General features: G+C 57.4%; 1 protein-coding gene across 5 annotated transcripts in view; it reads left to right on the forward strand.

Annotated features, from left to right (window-relative positions):
* MEF2B (myocyte enhancer factor 2B) overlaps positions 1-25,806 on the forward strand; it is a 68,110-nt gene extending 42,304 nt beyond the window's left edge. For 3 of the 5 annotated variants that reach the window (XM_073324626.2, XM_073324629.2, XM_073324627.2), the window contains exons 2-9: positions 14,033-14,112; positions 16,162-16,365; positions 16,903-17,031; positions 17,202-17,382; positions 21,002-21,147; positions 22,167-22,281; positions 22,664-22,772; positions 24,564-25,806. In XM_073324626.2, the coding sequence (XP_073180727.1) occupies positions 14,059-14,112; positions 16,162-16,365; positions 16,903-17,031; positions 17,202-17,382; positions 21,002-21,147; positions 22,167-22,281; positions 22,664-22,772; positions 24,564-24,876 (1,251 nt within the window). In that variant the 5' untranslated portion in view covers positions 14,033-14,058 and the 3' untranslated portion in view covers positions 24,877-25,806. Of the gene's footprint in view, positions 1-12,012; positions 12,842-14,032; positions 14,113-16,161; positions 16,366-16,902; positions 17,032-17,201; positions 17,383-21,001; positions 21,148-22,166; positions 22,282-22,663; positions 22,773-24,563 lie in introns of those variants that run through there. The other 2 variants (XM_073324628.2, XM_073324631.2) reach the window with 2 other exon arrangements.
* Positions 25,807-26,391: the final 585 nt, after the last annotated feature.

Raw genomic sequence — 26,391 nt, forward strand, 5'->3', positions numbered from 1 at the left:
TTGCAAAAGTAAAGCCACTCTTGGCTAGACACCAGACTCATGTCTGTCACGTCCTGGTCTCTTCAGTCGGTGGGGAGCATTTCAATGGACAACCAAATAGCTGAGAGTTTTCTGCCGAGGATGGTGCCGTGTTATTTTGATAGGAGCTGTGGGATTCCGCAGGCCTTGGATTACCCTCCTGGCTGTTTTTGCTGCAGTTAGTTGGTTACCGCAGGGGATGGAGAGGGGCTTGGTGCCTCGCATCCATCCCTAGAGACAGGACTCCCTTCCTTTCTATTCTTGTGGTTTGCTCATTTTTTCTCGAGTGGTTTCCTGCAGAGGAGCTGCTGATTTTCTCTTTGTTGTTTTGTTTCTTTTCACACCAGAGGTGGCTTTTGTTTCAATATCCTGCTTTTCCTGGGTGATCTGCTAAAGCTCCAGGATCGGCAGAGGAAAAAACCTGCAACCCACTAAAGGAATTGGGATTAAAGATAAATAAAAATCTCCCCTGGCCCTCCCAGACAGGGACCCCAGCTCCTGTGGGGATGTACAATCCAATTCATTGTTGCCTTCACCTTGCACAATCATTCCCACCAGTGCAAAATGCTTCCGGTCTGATCTGGAAGCCAGTTACACCCCACTTCGCGCTGGTGTAAATCATGGGTAAATCAAGGATGAATTGGGGCCCCCAAATCCTCCAAAAATATAGGATCTGACTTTTGTTTTTAAAGGTGACTGGGGATTTAGGCTGCCTACGTTTTTGGACACCCCGGATGGGACAGCTGAAAGGGACCCGGTGTTCAATGCTGAGCACCTGCCCCTCAAAACTCAGGTGCCTCGAGCTTGGCGTCCAAACATCGAGGTGCCCCAAAATTGATGAGTCATTTGTAAATGTTTTAGACATGTTTTCTGTCCCCAAACTATGCAGCAGTATGCGGGAGCTGCCCAGGGCCTGATCTCTTTGCTAAACTCTTCACGGGACCCTATCTGGGTTGGGGAGGCTGAGATCTGGGGGAGATTGGGTAGGAGTTCTGGATCCAAGTGAAAGCTGTTGAGCTGGGTCCACTCAAACTCGATACAGAGGGTGCAATGCCCCAAGGACCAGAGTTGGCACCGCAGCGCCCACAAATTCCAGGGGATCAAACCTATGGAGCTTTTCCCATTATGGTCACCAAAATGTGAGCAGGGTTTACATCTACAGGGCGTCCCTGGCTCCGCTCCTTGCTACCTGTGACAATGGGACTTTGCTGCAACCCATGGAAAACCATTGCTCTCCTCAGGGGGCTCAGGCGCATCTCACAGCACTAATTAGGGCTTCAGATAGGAAGCTGATGCACTCTGCTGCGATGCAAATGACCCATCCATGCACACTAGATCTTCAGAGTTAATATTAATCCTCGTGGCAGCAGCAAGGCCATGGAATGATGGGTCGCGAGTTTCGGGACTCCTATGATGTTTCCCTGTCCCTGTAGAGCAAAGCTCAGAGCGAGGGGCAGAAGGCCTTGGAGCTGGGGCACGACTGTGTGTGAAGAGCTGCAAAAACTACAGCGCACATGAGAGTCAGCTTTGGTCAATGGACCTGTCAGCACGGGGGGTGGGGGGCACGTTGATCAGAATCACGCCTGCGTTTGACATCAGCCGGTTCGAACTGAGGGTGGAGACGGGTTCCAGCGGGGACTCAGGTGGAGTAGCAGAGGGATAGTGGGGGCTGGGGTGGCATTCGGCCCCGGATCCCCATGACCCAAGAGGCTAGAGAGAGCCAGGCCCAGCCTTTTTAAGCTTCAAGGACGTGCCCCGAGCTGTGTGGGGCAGCAGGGTGGAGCGCATGGTCCCTGGGGCTCCTGCTGGATGGGGGCACTGAGGCAAAATGAATCCACTCTCTGCAGTTTGCTGAGTCAGCATCCTGCCTTCAGGTTGTGTTCCGCCAGTTAGAGGAAGTTCTCATGATGTAATGCTTCCATCTTCCACTCTGTTGGCTGAGTGTGATGCCATTCAGTGAGAACTGGGCGGGAGGAGCTCCTCTGGAGCCAATCTGGAAAGGGTTGAGCGCTAGCTCAGACCAGGCACCAGTTTGTGTCCTGGAATGGAGCTGTTAGGAACTGCCTCCCCCGGCCCCCAACTTTTTACCCCAACTCGCTCAGAATTCCTGCTCCTCCAAATGCACCACGGATGAGCCTTTCTGGAGGGAATTAAAGGATGGGAGAGGCCACAGGATAGCACGAAAGCCACCCTCACTCATGCCCCCTGTGAGACGCCCCCTGCGAGACACCCCCAGCCCTCCGCACACCCGTCTCCGGGCGCTGAATGGCACGTTGAACGGAGACGTGCATTGTCTGCCAGACCCAGCCCACCCATCTGCTCACACCCCGCTTTGTCCTTTTACCCCTGGCCGTGTTTCAAGGCCACGGCCATCGTCATCGATAGACTTCACGCTCAGAGCCGGGGAGGCTGGGGTGAGCGAGCATGTGTGACTGCCGAGTGCTATTGTTATTCTCGGATGGGGCCGGTCCCTGGCTCCTCGGAGCAGTAGCCCTGCAGCCAACGCCCTGGGGGACTGTATGTGGCTGTGAAATGGCACGGCCGCAGGGCCCAGACAATGCCTTTTGAAAATAGGCTTCCGAAGGGCTGCTCAAACCAGAGCCCTCGGGACACCTCCGTCCGGGGAAGGGGGAAGTAGACAGAGCAGCTAAAAGGAGACGCTCTAGCATATTCTGAGTCTCCAGAGCAGAAGTGATTCAGCTTGCATCCGGGCTCCATTTTGGCCAAACCCACCGAGGGATTTATGGCCTCTGAGCTCGACCGGAATCTTAGCTGGACAAAATCAAGTCAGCAACAGGCCCTGCAGCTGTTTGTCTGGTAAAGTGGAAAGCCGCGTCTGCTCCGGGCACAGGGGCTGGGGTTAGCTGCCCCCGTGCAAGCCCCTAGGTGTCGACACAATTTATACGGGTGAAACTCGATAAGCTGCACAGGTGCGAGTGGCGCTGCCTTGGTGGGAATCGTGTCTGCACGAGGGGCTTGCATTAGAGTTTTGTATCAGCAGCTTAAGTTCCAGGGCCCAATGCTCAACTGGTGTAAATCAGTTTACACCAGTTGGTGCCTGCTGCCTTCGGAGCAGACGAGGCCTATGTCTGCTGCACAGGGCTGGGCTGGGAGCTCTGGAGTGTGGTGTCTCCTGGGACTGGCTCAAGAGGTTGACCTGAGCCATGGTAGCTGGGAGCTCTCATCCCAGCTCCGGCACCGACTCCTCAGTGCACAAGGTGCTTCTCCCTCTGTGGGCCTCGGTGACCCCAAGTGCGCAAGGCGGAAGGTATTTGTCTAATGCACAAGGGTGCCATGAAGGGTCTATGACCTTTGTAAAGTGCTGCTAACAAGGAGAGCTGAGGCCAGCCTTGGCGTAACCCCATCACACCCCTAAGAGTCACAGCAGGGAGGGGAAGGATTAGGGCTCAGGAGTAATATTGGCCCCAGAACAGCTACATCACAGGGAACAGGCTTCCCCACTCCACGTACCTCTGAGCCACAGCCACCTCCTCCCAGTGCGGAGCGGTGAGCTGGTCCTCAGGACCCTCTTCCAATTAACACTCGCCCGGAAGGTGGCTGCTGTGATGGGCATGGGCTGAGACCCCCCGAGCTCGTTCCAGGTAGGGGCCTCCCTTCAGCAGAGAATGATGCTGGGTCTCTAAGACCTGGAGTCTGAAGGTGATAAAAGTGACTAATTCTCGTTGAAAGTCAGTGGGACTTGGGGCCTGCCCGTGCTGCAGCAGGAGGCATGGCGGCAGCTCAGGTGGGCAGGCCCAGGCCAGCTTTAAGCTAGCTAGCGTGGCTACCAAGAGCAGGAGAGACATGGCTGGTGCGGGCCAGGCACTGAGGAGGTACCCACGGTTCCAGCCTGCGCACGTCTGTGCTCTTGGGGCGTTGCTGCCGATTTTCATAGACTATCAGGGTGGGAAGGGACCTCAGGAGGACGTCTAGTCCAACCCCCTGCTCAAAGCAGGACCGACCCCCAACTAAATCATCCCAGCCAGGGCTTTCTCAAGCCTGACGTTTCGCCCTGCTTGCGCAGGTGTGCTAACCCGAGCTGCACACACCTCTGATTGCAGAGTGGAGATACCGGCAGGCGTCTCGGTTGCTTTGGGCATTCGCCACCGCCTTCACTTATGCCTTGCAACCCTGAGCAGAGCAGTACTCAGTGCCTTTAGCCATCTGGGCCCACCTGAGCTGGGCTGGCTGGATTAGAACCAGTGACCAGCCCCGTCCCTTCTGTCCCCGCTCCTTGGTACGGTACATTTCATGGGGAGTCTACCTCCCTGCTCCTCCCCCCCGATTCACACTCAGCCTGTCCCTTTTGCACCATCTCTCTGGCTCCCTGCTGCCTGCCCTGGCCCTGTTTGAATGGCAGCAGCTCAGGGGGCGTAACTTCCAAAGCCGGGGTGCACTGGGGTGATGCTCTTCTGCACCTCAGAGCAGGGGGCTCCCCTCCGACGTGAGTCGCTCTTTGATTGGCAGCCAGGTGGCCCCCTCCCCCCAAGTCCTCAGTGGTAGTCTCTCTAATGAGGAAGCTGTTTGCCTGGCAGCAGGGGAGAAGGCTGCAATTAGAAGCAGCAAGGTTTCCCTTGGGGTCTATTCCCCACCCGCTCCCCTCAGTCCATGTTGCTGCCAAGGGGTTTTACGGAGCTGGGGTCCCCGAGGCTGGGGGACATTCCAGGCACACTTGGGGCTTGGGGCAGAACATCGCACCCTGCTGCTTTTTCACACCCCTCTGCGTTCGTCTTCAATCCCCGCCCTGCCCTATCCCGGTCACCACACCCCTTCTTTGCCCCAGCTCCCAAACAATTCATGCCCTGTATAATTTGACCCCCTGCCACTGGGCATCAGTGAGCAAGTGTTGGGAGTGGGGGGCTGCTGAGATGCTCCCAGCATGCACTGGGATAAGCAAAAGTCTAGGGGGAGAGGCAGTAGGGCTTCCAGGATGCACAGGGATGAACTCAGTCAGGGAGGTTCTTAGCATTCACTTTGGAGGACTCGTGGTCCATTCAATCCATGGCCTCTCTGCTGAAACTGCTCGGTTTGTGCCAATTGCAGTCTAGGTGATGCAGTGAGGGTCCTAGCTAGCCCTTTGTCCAATGGGAGCTGGAGTGTGATCCACCAGCCCACAGAACAGCTTTGGAACGGCACGAGTTATTCCTGAGCTGGGGCTGGACTGAAAGTGGCAGCCTGGAGGTGAAATGCTCTAAGCCCGGCCATGCATTGAACACCCGCTGCAAGTATCTGCCAGCACTCAGAGCTACGGGCTGCCCAGCAGGAGCAAGTCTGGAGTCCTTGGCACATCTACACATCGGTTGACGCTTGGAGGATCCTGCAGCCTGAAAGCCATGGAGCTGCAAGGTGAGGTTCAGAGAGCAGCTACTCCCAATAATCTGCCGCACCCCGCTGCCTGGAGATGGGAAAGGCAGCCTGGGCCTCTGCCCTTCGTGCGCACAATGGGATAATTGCCTGAGCACTAATGCTGCTTATCTGCTTATCAGCCAGGCAGGCGGGTGAAGCAATTAAAATCTGGAGTGAAAACATCTCCCTCTTTAATACCTGATGGAGCAAAGCCAACAGGAATACAGCCCTGGGGCCCATTGGGAAAGTGAACCAGAAACCTCACCGCAGTGACATGAGCTCGCCACAACATTAAAACAAGAGCGAAACCTCGGGCCTGCTCCAGACCACAAGAGGAAGAGGACAATGGAACAAGGAATGATCTTCAGGGGATACCCACTCCCTCCCACACTCATAAATGGCCACACTGGTCTGGTACCCTTCCGCCCAGTTCCAGGGTACCAGCGCAGACCCACCAACAGCCTGGTATGGCAGGAAGGTAGGAAATGGGTGGACAGGCCGGAGGTTTGATCCCAGGGAGGTGGGATTTCTGAGGCATGAGCCGCAGATTGTGTGCAGGGTCCTGGCTCTCCTGTCACTGATTTGCCCAAGCTGCGCCAGTGAACCAGCGGGTCCCAGCACAGTTACAAGGCTGCTGCATGGCCAGGCTGTGCGAGCGGCCAGACCTGTGGCTTTGCACCGGGGGCTACGCTGAATGGAAGAAGGAGGGGGTACGCTCACTGCACCAGGCAGACTCAAGAAGGAAGGGAGAGCAGAGGGGGATGCTGCTCACCAGGAGAGGATGAGAAGCTCCCCTCTGCTTTTAGCACAGCGTAGGAGCTTCAGTCTGCCCCCTTCCTCCCCCGCCGCCTCTTGCACCCTGATGGGGGAAGGGATGTAAAGGGCAGGGCAAGCTGCCGGGTGTTGTCATGGCACAAGAAGGTACATGCAGCTCTGCTGACTGGTGCTTCCCAAGTGTCCAGCGCAACCCCCTGCCTCTCCCACCAGCTAACACAGGGGTTTGCAGCAAATATCCTGCACTAGCTACACAGCTGGTCCTTGGCACCAGGGTGCTGGGGCTGCTCATGCTCATGAACGGATTTTTCTCTTCCCGACCCCAGGGAAGGGCGACCAGGGTGCTGGCCTGGGAGCTGAGAGAGCCACATTCAGTCCCCAGCTCTGCCCCAGGCTCCTGCTGGGACTCCTCCCTGCGTGGTGGGAGTGAGAGCAGGCTGCGGGCCTGGCAGGGGCCCTACGTTCTGGACTGGGAGGTGCTCAGATCCTGTGACAGGAGGGGCCAGGTCTGCACAGCATTTTGGAGCAAGCCTCCCAGTCTGGGCTGACAGCTACGGGGAGCTGCCAGCACCTGGAAGTTGCGGCTGGTGCTGGACTGCAAGCTCTGAAGCCGAGGGATGTTGTAGCTTTGGAGCCCACCCCCTTCCAAGCGCTGTCTCCACGGCTATTTTCAGAGCACTAGCACGAGCCCTGCTAGCCCAAGTCTGTTGGCCCCGCGACTCGCTCCCACTCGCTCCCAAATGCCATGTGGACAAACGCTGGAAAGTGAACTCCTGCTCTGAGACCCAGGGTGCTCATGGTCACACAGAACATCTCTGTGAGAGGCAGGCATTGAAACCGGCTCTCCTGATTCCCAGTCCAGTGCCCTCTCCGTCAGGCCACCCTTCCCTGCCCCACTCCCTTGCCTCTGGACCGACTAGCTCTCCTCCTCCTCCTCTGCTTCACCCCCCTCCGGGAGCCAAGTGGTGACTTTGCTTCTGGTGGGAAATCGCCCTTTTCCCAGGCTGCCGTGTGTTTTCCTGGTGCACATGCAGGACCCAGCTGATTTCACAAACCTCGGCCCCATCTGGCCTGTTGGTCTAGATCAGAGACACCCCACAGGCAGCCAGGCCCCACCCCTGCTGCCCCTTGCTGCCTGAGCATCAGTGAAGCTGCAGCAAAGCGGCTCCCTCTGCCCTGTAATGAGCTGCTCGGGGAGGCGGCTGATGAAACCAGCCTGCTTGTTGCATGAGCCCTCCCCATCTGCGTTATTCAGTGAATACCCTGTAGGTGATGGGAGCTGTGGGGTGGGGAGAGAGATGCAATGCCCAGGGATCGAGGCAGGACTGCGATTAAGATCCATCCTCTCCGCTCTTTGTCCTCGTGCCCCTTTAGCTGCCCTGGGTTGGAGTTCAGCTGCTCTTGGCTTTAATTTGCCTTGTCACTAAATACCCTAGGCCAGGCCCCGTGTGGCTCTGCTGAAGTCCAGGGCACGCTGCGCTGGAGATCCCGGCCTGGCTGGCGTCGCCCCAGGGCTGCACCACTCCCGCTCTCCAGCGACATCCCATCCCTGCGTGGTGGCTGCTGTAACTTCCCCTTTCCTCACTTTAGACTCCACGTCTCCTCCCCCTCTTGCAACGCTCTTGTTGTGATGCCAGCAGACCCTGCAGTTGCTGGTGGGTCGGGGGCCAGGGGACGTGACCTGTCACTCACAGGGCATGGGGTCATTTGAATCCCTTCCTTCACTGGGTTCTCCTGCTCTGCGGGAGAGGAAAGCCCGGCCCCAGAACAGGGTGGGCATAGGAAAACCTCTGGGATTTCCATGCCTTCGTGACCTTTAACTCGCTCCACTGGCCCTTGAGATGGAGGGATTGGTCCTTCCTAAACCCACTGACAACCAGCTACTATTTGTGTGATTGAATAGTAATATGATACATTTATCTAGGGCCTTTATCTCAAAGGAAGTCAAGGTGCTTTGCAAGAGTAGCAGGGAGATGCAGCCACCTCTGGGGAACAGCAGAGAGACGAAGGGAAATGTTTGGCCAAGGATAGAGAGGCAAAGGCCTAATTTGCAGGTCTAGCACCTGGGGGGTTGGGATGTCTGTGCAGGGCAGTGCTGTGCCCAGGAGGTCAGTTACCTGTACTGGAGTCCATGGGCCGTCCTCTGAGCTGGCCCTACTAGGAATAGAACATTGGGTCCAGGGAGGCTGGGCAGCTCAAGCCTGGGACCTGATTTCTGGTGGTCGTCTTGTCCCTGTATACCGGCTAGGCTCGGGGCTTGAGGCAAGCAGCCCAGGGCACAGTGGGCATGCTGGGGTGGAGAGTTTGCATGTAGAGGAGAAGCTGGAGGAGGCAAGAGTGGGGTGGACCTTCATGCTGGGGCTGGTGCAGTCTTGCAAAGCCCCACAGGGAGCCAGTGCAGCAGGGGGGCAACTTAGGGCAGCCTCGAGGCTGCTTTAGTCTGCGCTACCAGCCGCTGACTCTGGCGTCACAAACTGCATCCCCTCTACCCTGTACTGGCTCAGCAATGGCTCTGCCCCCTGATGCTTAGATAGCCCACTCCTCCCAAGCCGTCCCCTGTGTCCTTATAGCTTCTGGCCTGCCTGAGCCTGTGTTAAAGTGACCCACTGGCTCGAAGGGCGGAGGGGCAGATGCAGTCTGATAGGGGAGGAAGGAGGGACCAGCACACACAGGATTAAGTGAGGGGAGAGAGGAAGCCCTTGGGTGAGGGGGGAGAATTAATTAGCTGCTGTTACTTTAGATCTCCAGGCCAGATGCTCTCTGATGTCAGAGGGGCCCTTTGCCACCTCTCCGCAGATGCCACCAGAGTGATCCCTCCTGAGTGTTTGTAGGTGCTGGCAGGAACGGGGCTTGGAACTGGACCCACTCACTGTGGAGGGTTTTTTACCCTGTGCCTTTGGCCCAAAAGCATATTTAGACCCTGACGGTGATAGGAATGGAGAGCCAGGAGCATGCCGAGCATATAAACTCCTCCGGGTCTCCGGAGCTGACCAGCTCTGTAGGAGAGGAGGATTGTTTGGCTGGGGATGGGGCTTACGGAGTTTACAAGCACCCGGCTTGTGGAGCTTATAACCTAGTGGCTTTGCCTCCTCTTGTGTCCTTCCCCTGCTGGTTCTCTGGCTGAGGGGTGGGCTCTTCTGTGGGCTCTTCTGTTTATAACTCTGCAGGTTCCCTTTGAAAATCAATATGATGAGGTGACCCCAAGCAATGGCACGAGAATAAACATGCCAGACTCAGTAGCTTTGTGCAGGATCTGAGTCCCTCGTTTATCGTGGGATTGATTGCCTTGGTGTGGCTATGCCAACGCCATTCTCCTGGTGCAAATGCACTGCAGTAGTGCAAGCGAGGACACCGTGAGTCATGCTGGTGCAAGCCCCACTGGGAACAAATATAACGTGTCTATGTAATGGCCACCAGTTTGGCCAATCAGCCTTAAGCTTAGCCACAGGAGGCTGCAACAGACCTGCACCTCAATGACTTGGCTCAGAAGGGGACATGTAGCATTGGAGTGAGCTGCGTCTGCAGTAAGTGTTTGAACCGCAGTGCAGTGTCACTAGCCTAGACCTGCTCTGAGGGCCTGACTCCCCACGGCCTTGCATCCTGCGCAGCCTGGATGTAAAAGGCCACCACTCCTGGCCCTGCACCCTTGCTTTTCACCAGTGCAAGCAATTGCACCCAGGCAGGGCTACTGAAAGCCAGGTCCCTTCGCCCTTCGCAAGCAGAAGTAAGTTGGGAAACCTCCTGAAGTTTTCACCAGGGAATATCTGACTTTTTCCGGTAAGTCCCTTCCCACCGGAGCCGGAGGTCCCTAGCGCTGAGGTATTCTCGTCACCCTGGGCATACCTTCATGTCATGCGTGGGCTGAGGACATAGAATGGCAGTCGGGTCGTGGGAACTACAGCATAATTTCCTTCCATAAATTAAAATTAGTTTTGATCAGCTAAATATAGCAGCCGAGGAAGAGGGTAAATGGCCAGGGCTTGTGAGAAGGAAGCAGGATGAGAAATGGCATTCGAGTGAATGAAGGGTGGTGTGGGATGAGCCAGCCCCAGCATTTCCACCCCACCCAGAGCTTTGGGAAAAGTCCCAGTCGCTGCATTCAGGGGAAGGGGGCATGGGTGGATTTTCTGCACAGTGCCTCTGGGGAGCTGGGAGCAGAGCTATGGATGCTTCAACAAAGGACCATTCCCCTGGGAGTTCTGGCCTGGGAGCAACCTGCAGAGGTCCCCAGATCGAGGGTCAGACTGAGGAGGTTTGGGGAGTTTCTGTACACAGCTCTCAAGCCCAAACTGACCCAGGTCTAAATCCAAAATAGGAAGGAAGGTTTGGAGATGCCTGGAAGAAATGAATACAAGAATCCCTGCCTCCAAGTATCTTCCTGCCAGCTGCACCCTGGTCCTTTCTCTGTCGGTTTCCCTCCACCCTATCCCCTGGGGTTAGCAGCAGGTCAGCATGCACAGACTCCTTCCCCCACTTGGGGAGAGCTGGTCCACTCTGGCTGGTTTGCTTGCCCCATGGTGGTATAGCGGGTCCCAGCACTGAGGGATTTGCTGGGTCTGTCCCCAGACTGTTGTATAGCCGTATAGTATTCTGGGACTCCTGCAGCTCCTCTCCCGTAGTGCTCAGGGTCTCGTGGGAGGTGTAATATTGTGGGATGGAAGAAACAGCTGAACTAGGGAAGTTGGGAAGCTCATGGCTTCCTGGCCATGCTGAAAACCCCCACAAGTAGCACCGATTCAGCTGGACCTAGAATCATAGAAATATCCGGCTGGAGGGGACCTTGAGAAGTCACTGAGCCCAGCCCCCTGCGCTGAGGCAGGACCAAGTAACCCTAGACCAGCCCTGACAGGGGTTTGTCCAACCTGTTCTAAAAAACCTCCTGTGACGGGATTCCACCACCTCCCTGGGGAGCCTGGTCCAGAGTTTAATGACCCGGAGAGTTAGAACATTTCCCTAATGTCTAACCTAAATCTCCCCTGCTGCAGATTAGCCCATTGCTCCTTGTCCTGCCTTCAGTGGGCGTGGAGACCAATTGATCGCTGTCCCCTGTATAGCAGCCCTTCACAGATTTGATGACTGTTCTCTGCTCCCCCCAGCAGGTTTCTTTTCTCAAGACTAAACATGCCCAGGGTTTTTAGCCTTTCCTCAGAGGGCAGATTTCTTACCCTGTTATCAGTTTTGTTGCTCTCCTCTAAACTCTCTCCAGTTTATCCCCATCTTTCCTAAAGCGTGGAGCCCAGAACTGGACACAGGACCCCAGCAGTGCCGAGCAGACCTCCCATGTCTCACATCTAACACATCTGTTATACACCCCAGAATATCAGATGTTCTCCTAGCTGCATTGCATTGCTGACTCATATTCAATCTGTGATCCACTGTAACCCCCAGCTCCCTTTCAGAAGTGTGACAACCCAGCCATTCTGTAGTTGTGCGTTTGATTTTTCCTTCCTAAGTGAAGTGAATTTCATCTTGTTGATTTCAGACATTTCTCTTAAGTTGTCAAGATCATTTTGAATTCTAATCCTGTTCTCCAAACTGCTTGCACCCCTCCCAGTTTGGTGTCAGCCACAGATTTTATAAGTATAATCTCCACTTCGTTATGCAAGTCATTAATGGAGGTATTGAGTAGTACCAGAGCCAGGCCCGACCCCTGCAGCACCCCACCAGATACCCCTCTCCGTTTGACAGTGAACTGTGGATAACTACTCTTTGAGTATTTGTGGCACCTTAGAGACTAACAAATGTATTTGAGCATAAGCTTTCGTGAGCTACATGAAGTGAGCTGTAGCTCACGAAAGCTTATGCTCAAATAAATTGGTTAGTCTCTAAGGTGCCACAAGTCCTCCTGTTCTTTTTGCGGATACAGACTAACACGGCTGCTACTCTGAAACCTATTCTTTGAGTGTCTTTCAACCACTTCCACTCGTACCTTATAGTCATTTCATCTAGACCAGTGGTTCTCAACCAGGGGCACACGTACCCCTGGGGGTACACAGAGGTCTTCCATGGGGTACATCAACGCAACTAGATACTTGCCTAATTTTACAACATCTCTACAAAGCAAGCACTAGAGAAGTCAGGACAGACTAAAATTTCCGACAGACGTTGACTTGTTGATACTGCTCTGTAGACTATGCACTGAAATGTCAGGACAATATTTATATTCCAGTTGATTTATTTTAGAATTCTATGGTCAAAATGAGAAAGGAAGCAATTTGTCAGTAATAGGGTGCTGTGATACTTTTGTATTTCTGTGTCTGACTTTGTAAGCAAATAGTTTGTAAGTGAGGTGAAACTTGGGGGTACGCAAGACAAATCAGACTCCCGAAAGGGGGACAGTCGTCTGGAAAGGTTGAGAGCCACTGATCTACACCTCGTTTCCCTAGTTTGCATATGAGACTGTCATGACCTGCACTATTGCCCTCCCCCCCCGGGGTCATGACCAGCTGCTACAACCAACGCTCCTAGCAGCTGCTGCATGTGGAGGCCGGGGGCTTGTTAGGGATACTTGCAACACCTCTTTTACTTCAGCTCAAGCCAACTGGCTGCCATTGGGCCCATGGAGCCAGAGCTGAAACTGGTTTGGTCCTGTGTACACTAGCACTTTGGCCACTTTCAGCACAACTTCGTGGGGATTCATCATCGCAACAAGTCGATTTCTTAGCGTGGGCCAGGACCTTCACTGGAGTCAACTCACACCAGGGTCAGTACCAGGGACCTACTTAATGGAATTGACAAGATTTCAGGACCCAGGAGTCCTGCAGGAGTTAGTCATATCCTAAGGGGGATATGAAAGAAGAAAAGGGTCCCTGTTCTTTGGGGCAGCAGGGAGATTTGGGGTCTTTCTCTCTTCTGCCTTCCTGATCCCCCCCCCCACATGTCTAACAAACACACACAATGAAAGAAGTGGGTGGTTTGCATTTTACAACTTCTCATGCAACCACTTCCTGACCTGAACATGTCTGAGGTCAAATTTAGTCTGTATGTGAAAAAAAAAAAAAAAAAGTTGCTTAAAAAAAATTGTAAACCCCCTCCGCCCCCCCATCCCCCGCCGCAACCTAAAAACGTCCCCTTTGTCCTGTGGAGAACCCCCCCCTCCCCCCAGCCAGGTCAGTGTTCCTCTGTAACCGTTCTCCAAATAACCTAGACTCGGGAGTCAGTAATAAAAAGCTGCAGCAGATTATCTGGTGCAGCTCAAGAGGAAGCACACTGCTATTCTACACTGGGGCTGGAGTTTTGAAATGCAAAGATTCCCTCTTCTGGGGACTCTGGGTTAATAAGGCATTTTCAACTGCCTCGGGAGGTTAGGTGTCCAAGTCCCATTGAATGTCAACAGGCATTGGGTGGAGTTCAGCGAGACCCCCTTGGAGACCCTCACCTTGTGGGGTAGAGGGATTGACGCCGCTGGTTGTACATTGCCAATGATTTTTATGGGCATTTTGAAAAATGAAATATTTTTTGTCAAAATTCCCCAAGAAAAGTTTTCAAGTTTTTGATTAGCTGAAAATCATTTTTGGTTTGGATTCTGTTTTTTCATTGAAAAATTTCATCAAAAGTGATTTTCCCCCCTGAAAATGTCCTTTTGTGAACTCCATTGCCAGCTCGCTCTGGTGCTTGGCAGAGCATTCTAGGCCTCCAACCCAGAAGCGAATGGATCCAAAGCATCTCGGCCTAGGAACTGGCTCTCTTGGAGAGCTGTGTTAACCCCAGGATCACCTTCTCCACCCAGGTCAGGTTTGGATTTAGATCCGAGCCCCCACCTCATGGCCCAATGATGGTAGGCTCAGAAACCTGGATCCTGTGGTTCTTAGCACTATTTGCAAAGCCTGGTCTAACGCTCAGTGGGCTGCTATCAATGCAGATGCATCAGTAACCATTTCTTTCTCTATTCCAGCATCCCCTCAAAACAAGCAGTGAAAAATGGGCCGGAAAAAAATACAGATTAGTCGAATTTTGGACCAGCGCAACCGTCAGGTAATCCCCAGCCCCAGGGCCCATCCAGAAACTGGTCTGGGAAACACCGGAGGTTGGGCAAAGGAGTTTGGATTCAACGGTGGGGAAAGGTGCAAGATTGTTGGCTCTGGAAATGTAGCGCGCACAGAGGCAGAGTAAACTGCTCCTGCACTGCATCCCTTAGGCACTGAGCCTCCAGCCTTGCCCGGCAGGAACCCCCAATGAGATGCTCAGTCTTGCATTAGCATGGACTCTGCACGCTCATTTGGCAACTAGACCCAAGACCATCAGACAGGGGCAATGTCCAATCCCTACCAACCGTGAGCAGGATTGGAGTCACGGGGAGATGTGCTGTGTAGCCCACCACAGTGCCCTGAGCCAGCCAGTTCCTCAGCCTGGGGCTGGGCTTGACCCAGCGACCTAGTGGTAGCAGCCTCCAAAGGCTATTCCCAATGCACTGCAGCCTCTTGCCCGTCGCGTGTTACGGAGGGTTGGCCCAGGATGTGCCCCGGGTCGTTATGACAGCCATTGATGTGATGCATCTCCTCGAGCGCTGTGAGGAGCATGCAGCGTGCGTGGCCGCAGCTGATGCCGGGTCACCCTTGCTCACGTGACCTGAGGTCCATAAAAGCTGCAGGCAGCACGAGAGCCAGTGATGCCACGGGGCAGAGGTTTGCCTGGCAGTTCCAAGGCAGTGGGCACCGTGCCACCAATGCTATTCCAGAGCGGCGTCTGGAGAACACCTCCCAGAGAGCTCAGTTGTGTACCTAATGAGAGACGATATTTATAATGGCGCTGAGAAGCCACCAGCAGCAGCTGGCTAGCAGGAGGGGCACTAATTTAGCCCTTTCGTTGGGCGTGGCTGCTCCAGGTTCTGCCGGGCTGCATTCTCCCAGAGGACACTGTCCGTTCTGGGTGAGGGCTGGTGCAGATAGACACCCAGAAGCTCATCTGCTTAACTGAAAGAGCTGCACCTCAGCGGCCCCAGTCCTTCACGGTCATTTACCCCAGCGCCAGGTGGGTGCGAAAGGCTCCCCCGTCACTGGTATAAATGGCTACACAAGGAGCAGGGCGGTGGAGAACCGCGCCCAAGGTTCGAGCTGCTTGGGAATTTTTCAGTGAAACGAGGTTTTGTTGGAAAATGCCGATTTGCAGACTCCAATTGGCAATGCCCATGCTCTCTAGAGCTCTGATCCACTGAGAGCATGTCAGCTCTTAGAACGGGCTGCGGAAGCCATTGCTGCCCCCTTCGGTGCATCTGTGCACAGAGGGACGTGTTGTAGCCAGGCCGGGATGATACGGGGACTTGGCTGCTCTAGGACAAAGGGTGTGTTCTGGCCGTGTGACAGCCAACCCGTGGTCACTAACCCCCGGGACCACCCTAGTGAGGAGAAGTCTGCAGGTCCCACACCCATTGCTGCGTGGGATAAAGCCACCCTTCCCCCTAGGGCTTGCCTCACCCTGCTAGCGCGGCAAACTGCCTCGTCTACACTAGGATCTTACCACCGTTTTTCTAAGGCTTGGTAAAAATACGCCCTTTGTCCTAGCATGGCAGTGCTGTGTGTGCGTGCATGTGTGGGTGGTCACAGCAGTTGTGCAAACTGGACACGCTGGGGGTGTGTGCAGCACTTACCAAGGGGAGGCTCAGGCTAAGCGCCGAGCGCCGAATTTAGTTCTCAGTGCTCTGAGGTCGGTGCTAATTATACTCCCAGCTGACGGCGGGTCCTGTGTTGTCAGCCACACACGCACAGGGCCAGATTTTCAGACGCGCTTCCCACGCTGGGCGTCAGGCCACTGAGTGCCTGCGTCCCAGTAGGAGCAGCGGGGGCCGAGATGCCTACGTGGCAGTGGAGGTCTGTGGAAGGGGTGCCCAGCACCTGCGAATCTGGCCCCAAGCACTCGGAGAAATACGTCCTGCCACTGCGTCCCGGCAGGGGGGCATTGGTGTGACCCCACTCATGTCAGGGGAGTTACGCGGGTGTCAGTCTGGAGGCCAGTCCAGTGCAGCAGTCTGCAGGGCCGGCGCTCTGGTGCCTTGTGCTTGCCCTGAGCCCTGTGCCCGCCCCTCAGGTGACCTTCACCAAGCGCAAGTTCGGGCTGATGAAGAAGGCCTACGAGCTGAGCGTGCTGTGTGACTGCGAGATCGCCCTCATCATCTTCAACAGCACCAACCGCCTCTTCCAGTACGCCAGCACCGACATGGACAAGGTGCTGCTCAAGTACACGGAGTACAGCGAGCCGCACGAGAGCCGCACCAACTCTGACATCCTGGAGGTAACACCACCTGGGCTCGCAGGGGGCTGCAGGGCAGAACTGATGCTGGTTCCAGGGCAATTAGAAAGGCAAAGCAGCCAAGCTGGCCCGGCAGGCAGCTGCTGAGCAGCCTCTGCATGAAACGGGTTTTGCAAGGTCTCAGCCTAGATCCTAGCAGACAGATGACCACTGGCAGTAACTGACCAACCCCTTGCTGGCAGCCCCAGCCGAGAGGCCAGGTGGGGAGAGGGCCTTGGAGACGCAACTGCAATGGGGCAGGCAGGGAAGGACACAGTTGTGCCCCACATGTCCCTCCTGCCCCAAGGCAAAGCCTGAGTGTGCAGGGAGTGGGTGAGGGGGCAGCTGCTGTATCTGTGCCAGGGTCTGGGGGGAAGGAAGCTGTGAGGAGAATGCAAAGCGAGGGGTGGGGCAGGGCGAGGGGGCAGTAGTGGGAGTGGGGAGGGGCAGGGCGAGGAGACCCTGGGCACTTTCCCCCCACTCTGCCTGCCAAGGGAATCCCTGCTGGGCCTCCTCGCTCACAGGCTCCTTCCCTGCCAGACGCTGAAGCGGAAGGGCCTGGGGCTGGAAAGCCAGGAGCTGGAGCTGGACGAAGGGCTGGACCCCATGGAGAAGGTCCGGAAGCTGAACGAGGGGATGGACCTGACGGTGGCGCGGCCCAGGCTCTACGTGAGTGGCCGGATCCCCGTTCCCTGCATGGGATTGAGACCATGGCGATGCCTTGGCATGGCAAAGATCCACTCATTGCCCTTCCCCCACCCACCGGGGCTGCCTGGCAAGGTGATCCCCTCCCCCACGGGCCCCACTGTGACCCCCACGTCCCTGCTCTCCCTTTCCAGTCGTCAGCCCCTCTGCCCAGCCACGAAGCAGCCTACGCGGGCACACCGCCCTCTGGGAGCGACGGAGGGCTCAGCAGTGCCAACGGGTCCCCGCAGCACCAGAGCCGCCTGCCTGCGTTCAAGTCAGCGATTCCCAGGCACGGCCAGCCTTCGGGGCGCTCCCCGGGGCCACTGCCTCCAGGTGTGTTCTCCCCGGGTGGCCAAGCACGGGCAGAGGAAGTGGGGCTCAGCCACGGAATCCGGGGGTTGTGGGGGGGAGGGGGTGCTCGGCCACAGAATCTGGGGGTTGTGGGGGCGGGGCTCAGCCATGGAATCCGGGGGACGTGGTTTGGCTTCTAGAGGCAGCACTTGAGTGTTGGGTTGCTCAACACAGCCGCCTTCAGGTTGACGAAGGAGCCAACACCCAGTGAGTGTTACCCAGTCTTTGCCCTTCTGCGGTGGCCTGTGGAAACGGCCGAGTGCCCAGGGCCTGGATCTCCCCTGGTTAAAGTAGCTGGTCAAACCCAAGGGTGTCATGGTCTAGCGGTTAGAGGAGCCGGGGCTCTGTAGTCAGGACTCTTGGGTTCTATTCCCAGTTCTGCCACTGACTTGCTATGCGATCGTATGCGAATCTCGTCTCCCTCTGCACCTCGGTTTCCCCGTCTGTACCTTGGGGGATCACGACCCTGCCTCGGGCGGAGAGCAGTCATTCCACTGTGTGGGGGATTTCAATATCTTGGAATCTGGTTTCATTCGATTTTGCAACAAAAGCCAAAAATGTTGGAATTCTCTGTGAAAGGGGAGTGGAGCCCTGGCTGCGGCGTCTGCCTGGCTGGCTACCTGGGAGTCACCGACCCTGGATGGCCTGGAAGCCCAGACTGCTGAGAAGCCGTGAGCATGAGAATCAGGCTTCCAGGCCTTCTAGTGTCCGCTTGCTGTCAGGCTGCCAGGAGCGCTGCTGAGGAGCCAGGCAGGTGAGCTCGCAGAAGCCCAGCCAGTTTCCATTATAACATTGCTGAAATCGAACCAGCTCCGTTAAACGGTTTGATTCTGACAAACCGGCAGGTTCCGAGGACAAAGTGTTTTGTTGGAACTTTTCCGCCTGGCTGTAATCCTGACCTCTGCAGGGCGCTGGGGGATCCTGAGCTGGAAGGCGCTAGGGACATGCAGAGTGTTTATTACTGTAGCTTCTCCTGGGTAATCAACGAGCTCAAAGAGTGGACAGCAGGGATGGGCTAAGGTGCCGTCAGAGCCTGCAAAGCGACTGTAAAAATGGCCCCGTCTCACTCCATACAGCTGCTTCCTGTGTTTTGCTGAGTCATAAGTGCTGATTTTATGCACACTCACAGGCATGCACATGAACAAGCACCCACCTGCACACTCACACTCACCTGCATGCCCGCTCACACGCGTGCACGCGTGCTCACATGCCCACTCACACGCGTGCACGCGCGCTCACATGCCCGCTCACACGCGTGCACGTGCGCTCACATGCCCGCTCACACGCGTGCACGCGTGCTCACATGCCCGCTCACACGCGTGCACGCGCGCTCACATGCCCGCTCACACGCGCATGCATTTCTGATGGTGATGGGCATTTCCCAGCTCCCCTGCATTTTGGGGGGGTTTGAAATGTGCCCTGCAATCAGGATCTTCGGTTCCCCTTGGCCCCTTTCCCCAGCTCAGAGGGGTAAGCAGGGCAGGGTGGGGGACAGATGGAAACCTCAGCTGCTCTCAGTACAGTCGGGCTTGGAAGTGACTGTCGGCTGGAAAAAATGACTGAGGCTGACCAGTGGAAACTCCCCGGGCGTGGGGGTGAGGGGAAAGGGGGGTGGGTGACAAGGGTGTTGGTGGGTAACATGTGGCTTTGCTGCGGTCACGTAATGCTGGAGCCCGAACTCCGTGGGCGGGGCTTGTGTGATCTGTGCAGGGCCCTCGCTGCGTGCGGGGAGGTCTGATGTAATGTGCGCCGAGGAGGAGGTTTCCAACCACCCGGCCTGTGGCGGGGTCGCTGATTGGGCCGGATCGCGCTGCACTTTCCCCACGCCGCCCTGCCAGCCCTTGGCCCCGGTCTGGAGGGGCCCAGCCAGCCCTTGGCCTCTGCGCTGGGGCTGCCAGCCAAGAGGACAGTCATGAGGGGGGCCTATGTGATGTGGATTCTTGTCCCTGGGTGCTGGACTGAGACCCCCAGAGCCTGTCAACCAGCCGTGAGAGCGGGGCCCTGCTGCACCTGAGACCCTCTCCTCTGCCTTGGTTGTGGGGGCAGCTGATGGGGGGTTCACCCTGGCTCCTGCTGCCCTCTGTTCCTGAGAGCAGCTCTCTCCATCTTCCCATGTGTTTGTCTGCCCTGGGGCCAGCGGGGAATCAGGGTGTTTGTGGGAGATGCGCAGGGAGTGACGCCCTCCGCCACTGCAGGGCTCCATCGCTCCTCGGCGGGTGAGATAACGGGTGCAGAGTGGGTAGCAGCTCCCAAAGCAGCCCTGGGTGCGGAGCTCACGGGGGGCGAGGAGGAATGGGCGGCAGGGAGCAGCACTGTTGCCCATTCTACGTCTGCGTGTGTTGGACGGGGGGGCTGCCACCCTTGGGAAGCAAAGATCCTGGGAATTCCTGCCATGGGGATGTAGTACCAGCCTGGCATGAGTGCTGCCCGCTGAGCAGGGCTGCAAGTCCCAGGCTCAGAGCCCAGCAGCCGGGCCCACTTTAGCAAATCGTTTCCGTTCCTTGCTGGCGGCGTCATGTCCCCCACACCTGACCCTGGTGTCCCGGCCACAGACCAGGTGCAGTGCTGCTCGGAGGAGCCCCGGGGCCCGGCCTCTCTCAGGAAGTGGGTTTGCAGTCACAGAAGCAGAGGAGGTTTCCGCCAAGCTCCCACCTCCCTCCCCTCACACACACTTCTTAGATGAGTGGCCCTGCTTTCAGGCGCCGCTCCAGGAACTCAGGGCTTTCCGACCTGGCTCGGCCAAGAGACGGCATCCGCTTCCTCCCAAAGGGCCTGGGCGTCACTTCTGCTATCTGGACTGAGACTCCCAGAATCCTTTGCTTTCCAAGGGTGACGTTCACCTCTGTAAAGAGGCCTGGCACGGGGTCTGGGCACTACTGAAGTCCTGCCTGGGCTCCTTGTGCCAGCCCCTTTATCACTAACCCCAAGTATCCAACAATGATGAATCATGAGATTGGCTTAAAAATCGTGAGACTTTTCAAGCAGTGATTCAGGGTTTGGGGAGTGTTCTCTCTCTTTGAGCCCTTGGGCTGCGCTTGGGTCACAATTCCCAGCTTCTCTCCACAGACAGCAGGGCTAGACATTTTATATTTTTTAAGGAAAGCTGAGAGCCTCACCTAATCCCCTGACTCCCAGAGCTGGGGCTTTAAGAAAACCACCACGTCTTGCGAGACACCAGAGTTGGCAGCTCTGCCACCTTCCTAGGTTGTTTTGTAACCAATCCTCCTGCTCAAGTGGCATCTCTTCTCTGGTGGAGGTTGGGTGTGACGACAGCTGGGGACATAGAAAAGTAGCTATGAATTAAACACGACCCTGCTCGGAAGGAGATCTCTCTGGCCATGCCCCACGAACAAGGTCGTCGCCTCCAGTGCACTCGATCCCACTTCTGAAGGGTGAATTTGCCTCAAGGCGTGTTATCCTTATGACTATGCATAGGAAAGAAAGCGCACTGTGCCAGGCGCTGTACATACCCAGAGGGGGGCTCGCAGCTATGCTGTGCCTTATCTCAGACTCCAGTGCATTCACCTGCCATTCCCTGAGCTGGGCTCTCACCCCAGTGCTTCCCAGATGCACTAACCTTGGCCTGCTTCTCCCTGCCTAGGCCTCGGCTACCCTCTCTTCTCCCATGGCAACCTGAACCGAGCCCTGGCTACCAAGACCCCTCCCCCCCTCTACCTAGGGGCAGAAGGCCGCAGGATGGATGTCCACAGCAGTTTGTCCAGCGCCAGGAGTAATCTGACATCAGCGGTAAGTGACACACTCGGTGCGTCTGGTGACGAGGGTCTAGGAAGGGTCCTTCCGAAATACAGATGCCTGTGAGAGGCTGTATTTAATACATGAAATCCCTTGAGAGCTGCCCACTGTGCTCCAGCTTCCCCCACCATCCAGGCAGCAGGGCCCCTGGCTGGCACTGCAGAAGGCTCCCGGGTTGGGTTTAGGAGGAGCAGCACAAGGTTGTCAAGGGGGTAGTGGAGAGGGAAGGGTTAACAGGAGGAGGACACTGTTCTGAGATCTCACGATGCTCCAGCCAGGCTGCAGCTCTGCCAGGGGGTAAATCCGGAGTCGCTCCATGGGTGGATTGCAGCAGCACTGGGCAGATGAGTGAGAGGAGAACCTGCCCCACAGGGTGCAGAGGAGTCAGAGCGTAGGGTGTGCATAGGGGGTAAGGGGGCCGAGCACTCCTTTTGCAGGTAGTTTAGGGATCCCCAGTTTCTTGGTTTGTACTGGGGGAAGCGGGAGGGGGAAGGAGCAAGGCTCCCTTGGGAAAAAAACAGATCTCTGCCCGGCAGCCCCTTCTATGGGGAGCTTGGAGCTCTGGGGGTGAAGAGGGTCAGTGATGAAACCGTGGCTTTGAAATAGCCCAGAGTTTGGGGACGTAGTTCACACTCACTCATTTGCACTCACAATGTGCAGGCACACACACCATCTGGCACACACATGCAAGTTGCACACTCACCCAGCCACATGCATGCAGACAGGCCTGTCTGCACAGCCAGATACACGTGCCCAGTCATGCTCACACAAGCTCACACGCACATGGTCACGCACCTGCCCAGTAACCCATGCATTCTCACACAGCCTTGCACACCCATGCACACTGGACGTTTCCGGGGGGGTGAAATGGGAGGGGATGGAGGAAAACACTCGGCCATTCAGGAGGGAAGCGATCGCGGGCCAGGGGTCAGAGTGGCGTGGAGGGGAGCTGGGGAAGGACCCGAGCGGGGTGTTTATTGGAAGCCTGAACAGAGGATGCTTGTTTGTCTCAGCAGCGATCGCTCTACCCTGGCCTGCAGACGGTGAGCCCAGTGCTGCCCACCGGCAACGGCAGCATACCAGCCCATGGGCTAGGGGGCTTCCCCTTCCTCTCCTCAAGCCAAGCAGGTAGGCCCTGGTGGATAGCTCCTAGCCTGACGCCCCCGCTCACCCAGTACCTAGATGTCTCCCCACACCTTGCCAGGGGCTGCAGTTCGGATCTGGGTCGCCCATGACCCTGCAGGGAATCCCCGTCCCAGAGCTGAGCTGGTTTGTGCTCCTCACTCACTGCATGACCTCAGCCTGCAGTGGCTGCTGGACACCCTGGGGAAGGGAGCCAGGCACCCCCAAATGGCCAGATGGGAGCCCCGTGCCCCTGGAATCTCTCCCATGGGCTCAGTCCTGGTGTAAACGACACAGCAGGTGTAAACTGGCTGTGGACACGGAGGTCCCTCCACTTTCACCCGTTAGCCCTTCTCCTCCTGATGTCCGTCTGCTTTCTCACTGGCAGAGTACGGGCCCGGCGAGGCCTCCTCGCACCCTGGCTACCTCCAGCCCAACGCCATTGCCTCCTGGCAGCACCACAGAGACATGGCAGCCTCCGCGCACCTGCCACTAGGGTAAGAACCACGCCCAACTCCCAGCCTCGGCTAGGGGGCTGAGTGGGACTTCTCTCTGGGGGCAGGAGCCTGGGCTCCCATCCCTTCCCCAGCCTCTCTCCCCACGGGCCAGCAGGGCTGGGTGCAGGAGTTAGATCTTCACGACTGCATCCCCCCTCTCCCTTTCCCCATTTCTCTTCCTCCATCTCCTTTCCCCCGCTCCCAACACTGGGTCCCAGGTCCCCAGAGGGTTGGCCAGTGAAGCCCTAGCCCCGCTCTGAGGGTAAAACCCAGACACAGGCTGGGCAGGCGCCTTCTCCTTGTAGCTTCTGGTGCCACCTGGTGGCAGGAGCTCAGCATGGGTTGGTGACGAGATTGGTGCCTTCTGCCTGCTCCCCACCGGGAGTTTGTTACTAGCCGTGTTCCGGACACTGGCAGCCGAACGGAGGGAGCTGGCAGGGGGCCGCTCCGCCAGCGGCTGGCTGCAGCTTCCGGTGGCTCTGGCTGCTGTGCTGTGAACGCTTGGACTGGCAGATACAAGCGCCCTCTCCCTGAACGCAGAGGACAGCACAGCTCCCCCAGCCTGGGCAGCCGCTCCCAGCTCCTCGGCTAGGATGTCCCCAGGGGGAAATTGGACCCACGTCTGCCCCAGGCCTCGGGAGCAGCGACTCTGTGGCATGGGCCCAACAAACCATTGCGATCGCAGCTGGGCACGGATGGCCCTGTTTGGGGGTGGGAGAAAAATGCCCAGGGATTGGTTCGTTTCCAGAGCCCCCAGCTTCCGGGAGAGCCCCGCTCCTGGGAACACCCCCTGCCACCTTATCCCAGCAGGTCCGGGATGTTTGCAAAGCCTATTTAAAACTGGCTGTGCCCAGGGGACGGTGCCCCCCATCGCCTGAGCCAGGCTCCCAGCTGCTCTCCCAGGCGCGTGGGTGGGGGAAGCGCTTGGGAACCTGGTGCCCCAGTGGGTTGCACCTCGTGGGCCGCCAGTTCTAATCTAGCTCCGGCCAGGAGTGAGGAAGTCGTTAGTGTCTGGCGGCTGCTGGGGGAGACATGTTTGGTGGAGCTCAGTGTCTCCCTGGCACCAACGCTGCCCAGAGAATGGGCACAAACAGGCCACCCCTATCTGCAAGGGCTGCTATGGGCAGCAACTTCCTGCTAGAAGCCGGGGAGCACTTGCAGGGGGGCAGCGTGTGGGAACCTCGGCCCAGGGGGAATAGCGGGCACTGCCAGCACGCTGGCCACATGAGACATTTCAAAGTGGGCGGGGACAAAAGGGGATCTCCCACTAACCTGGCTTGTGGGGTCACCCTGCTGGTGGCTCTTGTAGGGAGGGAACTGGATCGCCCCCCACACACAGCTGGTTAGAAGAGGAGCCGCTCCTCAGTGCAAAGCCCAAGTGGGAGCATGTCAGCAACCCCCATTCCTGAGCCAGGGGATTAAATGGGGGAAATGCCCCCTCCCCCCACAAGCAGATGGGCTGTTGCAGGGTTGGCTATCTGCAGTCCAACTTCCTGCGTGGGATGGGGGGTGGGGGTGGGGGAGGGTGGGAAATTCAGCCAGGAATAAGAGGACATTTTTTTAAAGATCGGCAAACTTTCCCCCCCTACCCCCCAACCCCAGCCAATGAGGGAGTGCTCCGAATCCTGGTCAATGGAGCGGGTCAGTTCCGGTTGCCTTGGGATGGAGGCAGGAGTCCGAGAGCAGCCACAACCTAGCTGCTTGGGGCCGAGAGATCCCCTGGTGGCTTCCTCCTTCGGAGTCTCCCTCTGGCTCCCAGCCTGGCTCACGCCCTCCTCTTTCCTTCCCCAGGGCGGCCGGCAGAGGGCTCCCCACCGAAGAGGCAGCCCCGGCCCCCAGCAGCTCTCCCCAGCACCAGGCCATCAGCATCAAGTCCGAACGGGTCTCCCCTGTGGTCAGCTGCAGGTCAGCCACCCCCCAGCACTCCCTGAGCGGCCTGTCCTCCCTCAGCGACGTCCCCAGAGGGCCCGGGGACCCGCCCCAGCGAGACGAGTATGCCAAGGCCTATCACTACCCGCTGGTCCTGTCCCGGCCGCTGGCGGAGGAGCAGCAGGGGGGCGTCCCGGTGCGGCGCCTGCAAGTGACGGACGTTTGGCAGAGATAGTGGGGCCGGCTGTCCGGGGTGGGGGGTCGCCCGCGCTGTTTGCGTGTACGTACCGGCAGTGGCAGGCCCAGTCTGTCCCATGCCTCCTCTTCTGCTCAGAAGCACTTGTACCTTTCTCCTGGGGTCCCCTGCAGCCACAACCACCCACAGGCAGGAGGTGGTACCACAGAGCATGGCTGAGTGCTGCGGGAGGCGGGGGGATCCCAGAACCCCATGGGTAGTGACCCCCTCGCTGCCTAGCCCCAGAACCCCATGGGCTATGAGTGCTTGGGGGAGCCCCCTTTTTGCCCAGCCCCAGAACCCCATGGGCTATGAGTGCTTGGGGGAGCCCCCTTTTTGCCCAGCCACAGAACCCCATAGGCTGTGAGTGCCTGTGGAGTGACCCCCTGGTGCCCTGCCCCAGAATCCCCTGGGCTCAGAGTGCCCACGGGGAGCTCCCTCTCTCGGTTTGAAATACATCCCTACCCTCTTTCCCTCCAACTCTCTGATTTCATGTTAATCACATGTTTGGGTGGAAGGTCTGTTCCTCTGAGCTGGGCTGGGGCTCCCGTGAGCAAGGGGCACCCCCCCCACCCTCGCCTGCCCCCCACCTCTGCTCCTAATGCCCCAGACCAGCTGCAGGTGCCTCAGAAGCTCCTGTCTGTCTTGTTAACCGTGCCCACGTCAACACCTCCCAGCCTTCTGCCAGCACCAGTGCAGTGGGGCACAGCCGTGGCATGCCAGCGCGGGCGGGCACTGGCCTTTGAACCCTGCGCAGCGCAGGCTGGGAAGGTCTGCGTTAGAGCTGCCCCCCCGTGGATTCGCAGTGTTCAGGTGCCACTCTGGATTATTTTCTATTTATTATGTTATATCCAGCCGCAGGTTCAACCAATAAAGATTTGGGTTTGTCCGGCCCCCCGGGGTGATCTTATTGCCCAAGCGGCTGGGATAACGCTGGCTGGAAGAACGGCATGTGAGGTGCGTGGGGAGTGGGGTGGGTTTCCTCTCTCCTTTCCCCCCTCCCCCCCACAATCAAGTTAACAGCACCTGAATGTGGGGGCGGGGGGGGGGAGAGGAGACCAGCGGGGCGTTGACAGCCCCGGGGCGTGTTTGACTGTCACACAGAGCCCTGGACAGCCCCAGGGACGTAACCTGGCATCTCTGCATTTCGCAGGCACCGAACCCCACTTCTCACAAATACTTCCGGGGGTGACACAGCGGGGAGCGTCCAGCTATTGCCCAGCTGAGGGCATGGGGGGTGGGGCAGGATGGGAGCAAGACCCTCGTGGGCTGGGCTTGCCGTAGCCTGGCACCCCCGTTTGCTTCTCTTTCTAGTGCTGGACAGACGGGTGTTGTGAAGAGCTGGGGGCCTGCTCTGGAAGCCAGGAGTCCCAAGGGATGGGCATGTTCTGTGTTAGAGCACCCTGCTGGTGAAGCCGGTGTCACGGCCAGCGTGCGTGATGCAGAGGCCTGCCCAAGGGGACAGCAGCTCTGCCGTGCCCAGAGCAGTACAGCCCAGTACAAGCCAAGAGACAG

Source organism: Lepidochelys kempii, chromosome 25, assembly GCF_965140285.1.
Source record: "Lepidochelys kempii isolate rLepKem1 chromosome 25, rLepKem1.hap1, whole genome shotgun sequence".
Taxonomy (NCBI): domain Eukaryota; kingdom Metazoa; phylum Chordata; order Testudines; family Cheloniidae; genus Lepidochelys; species Lepidochelys kempii.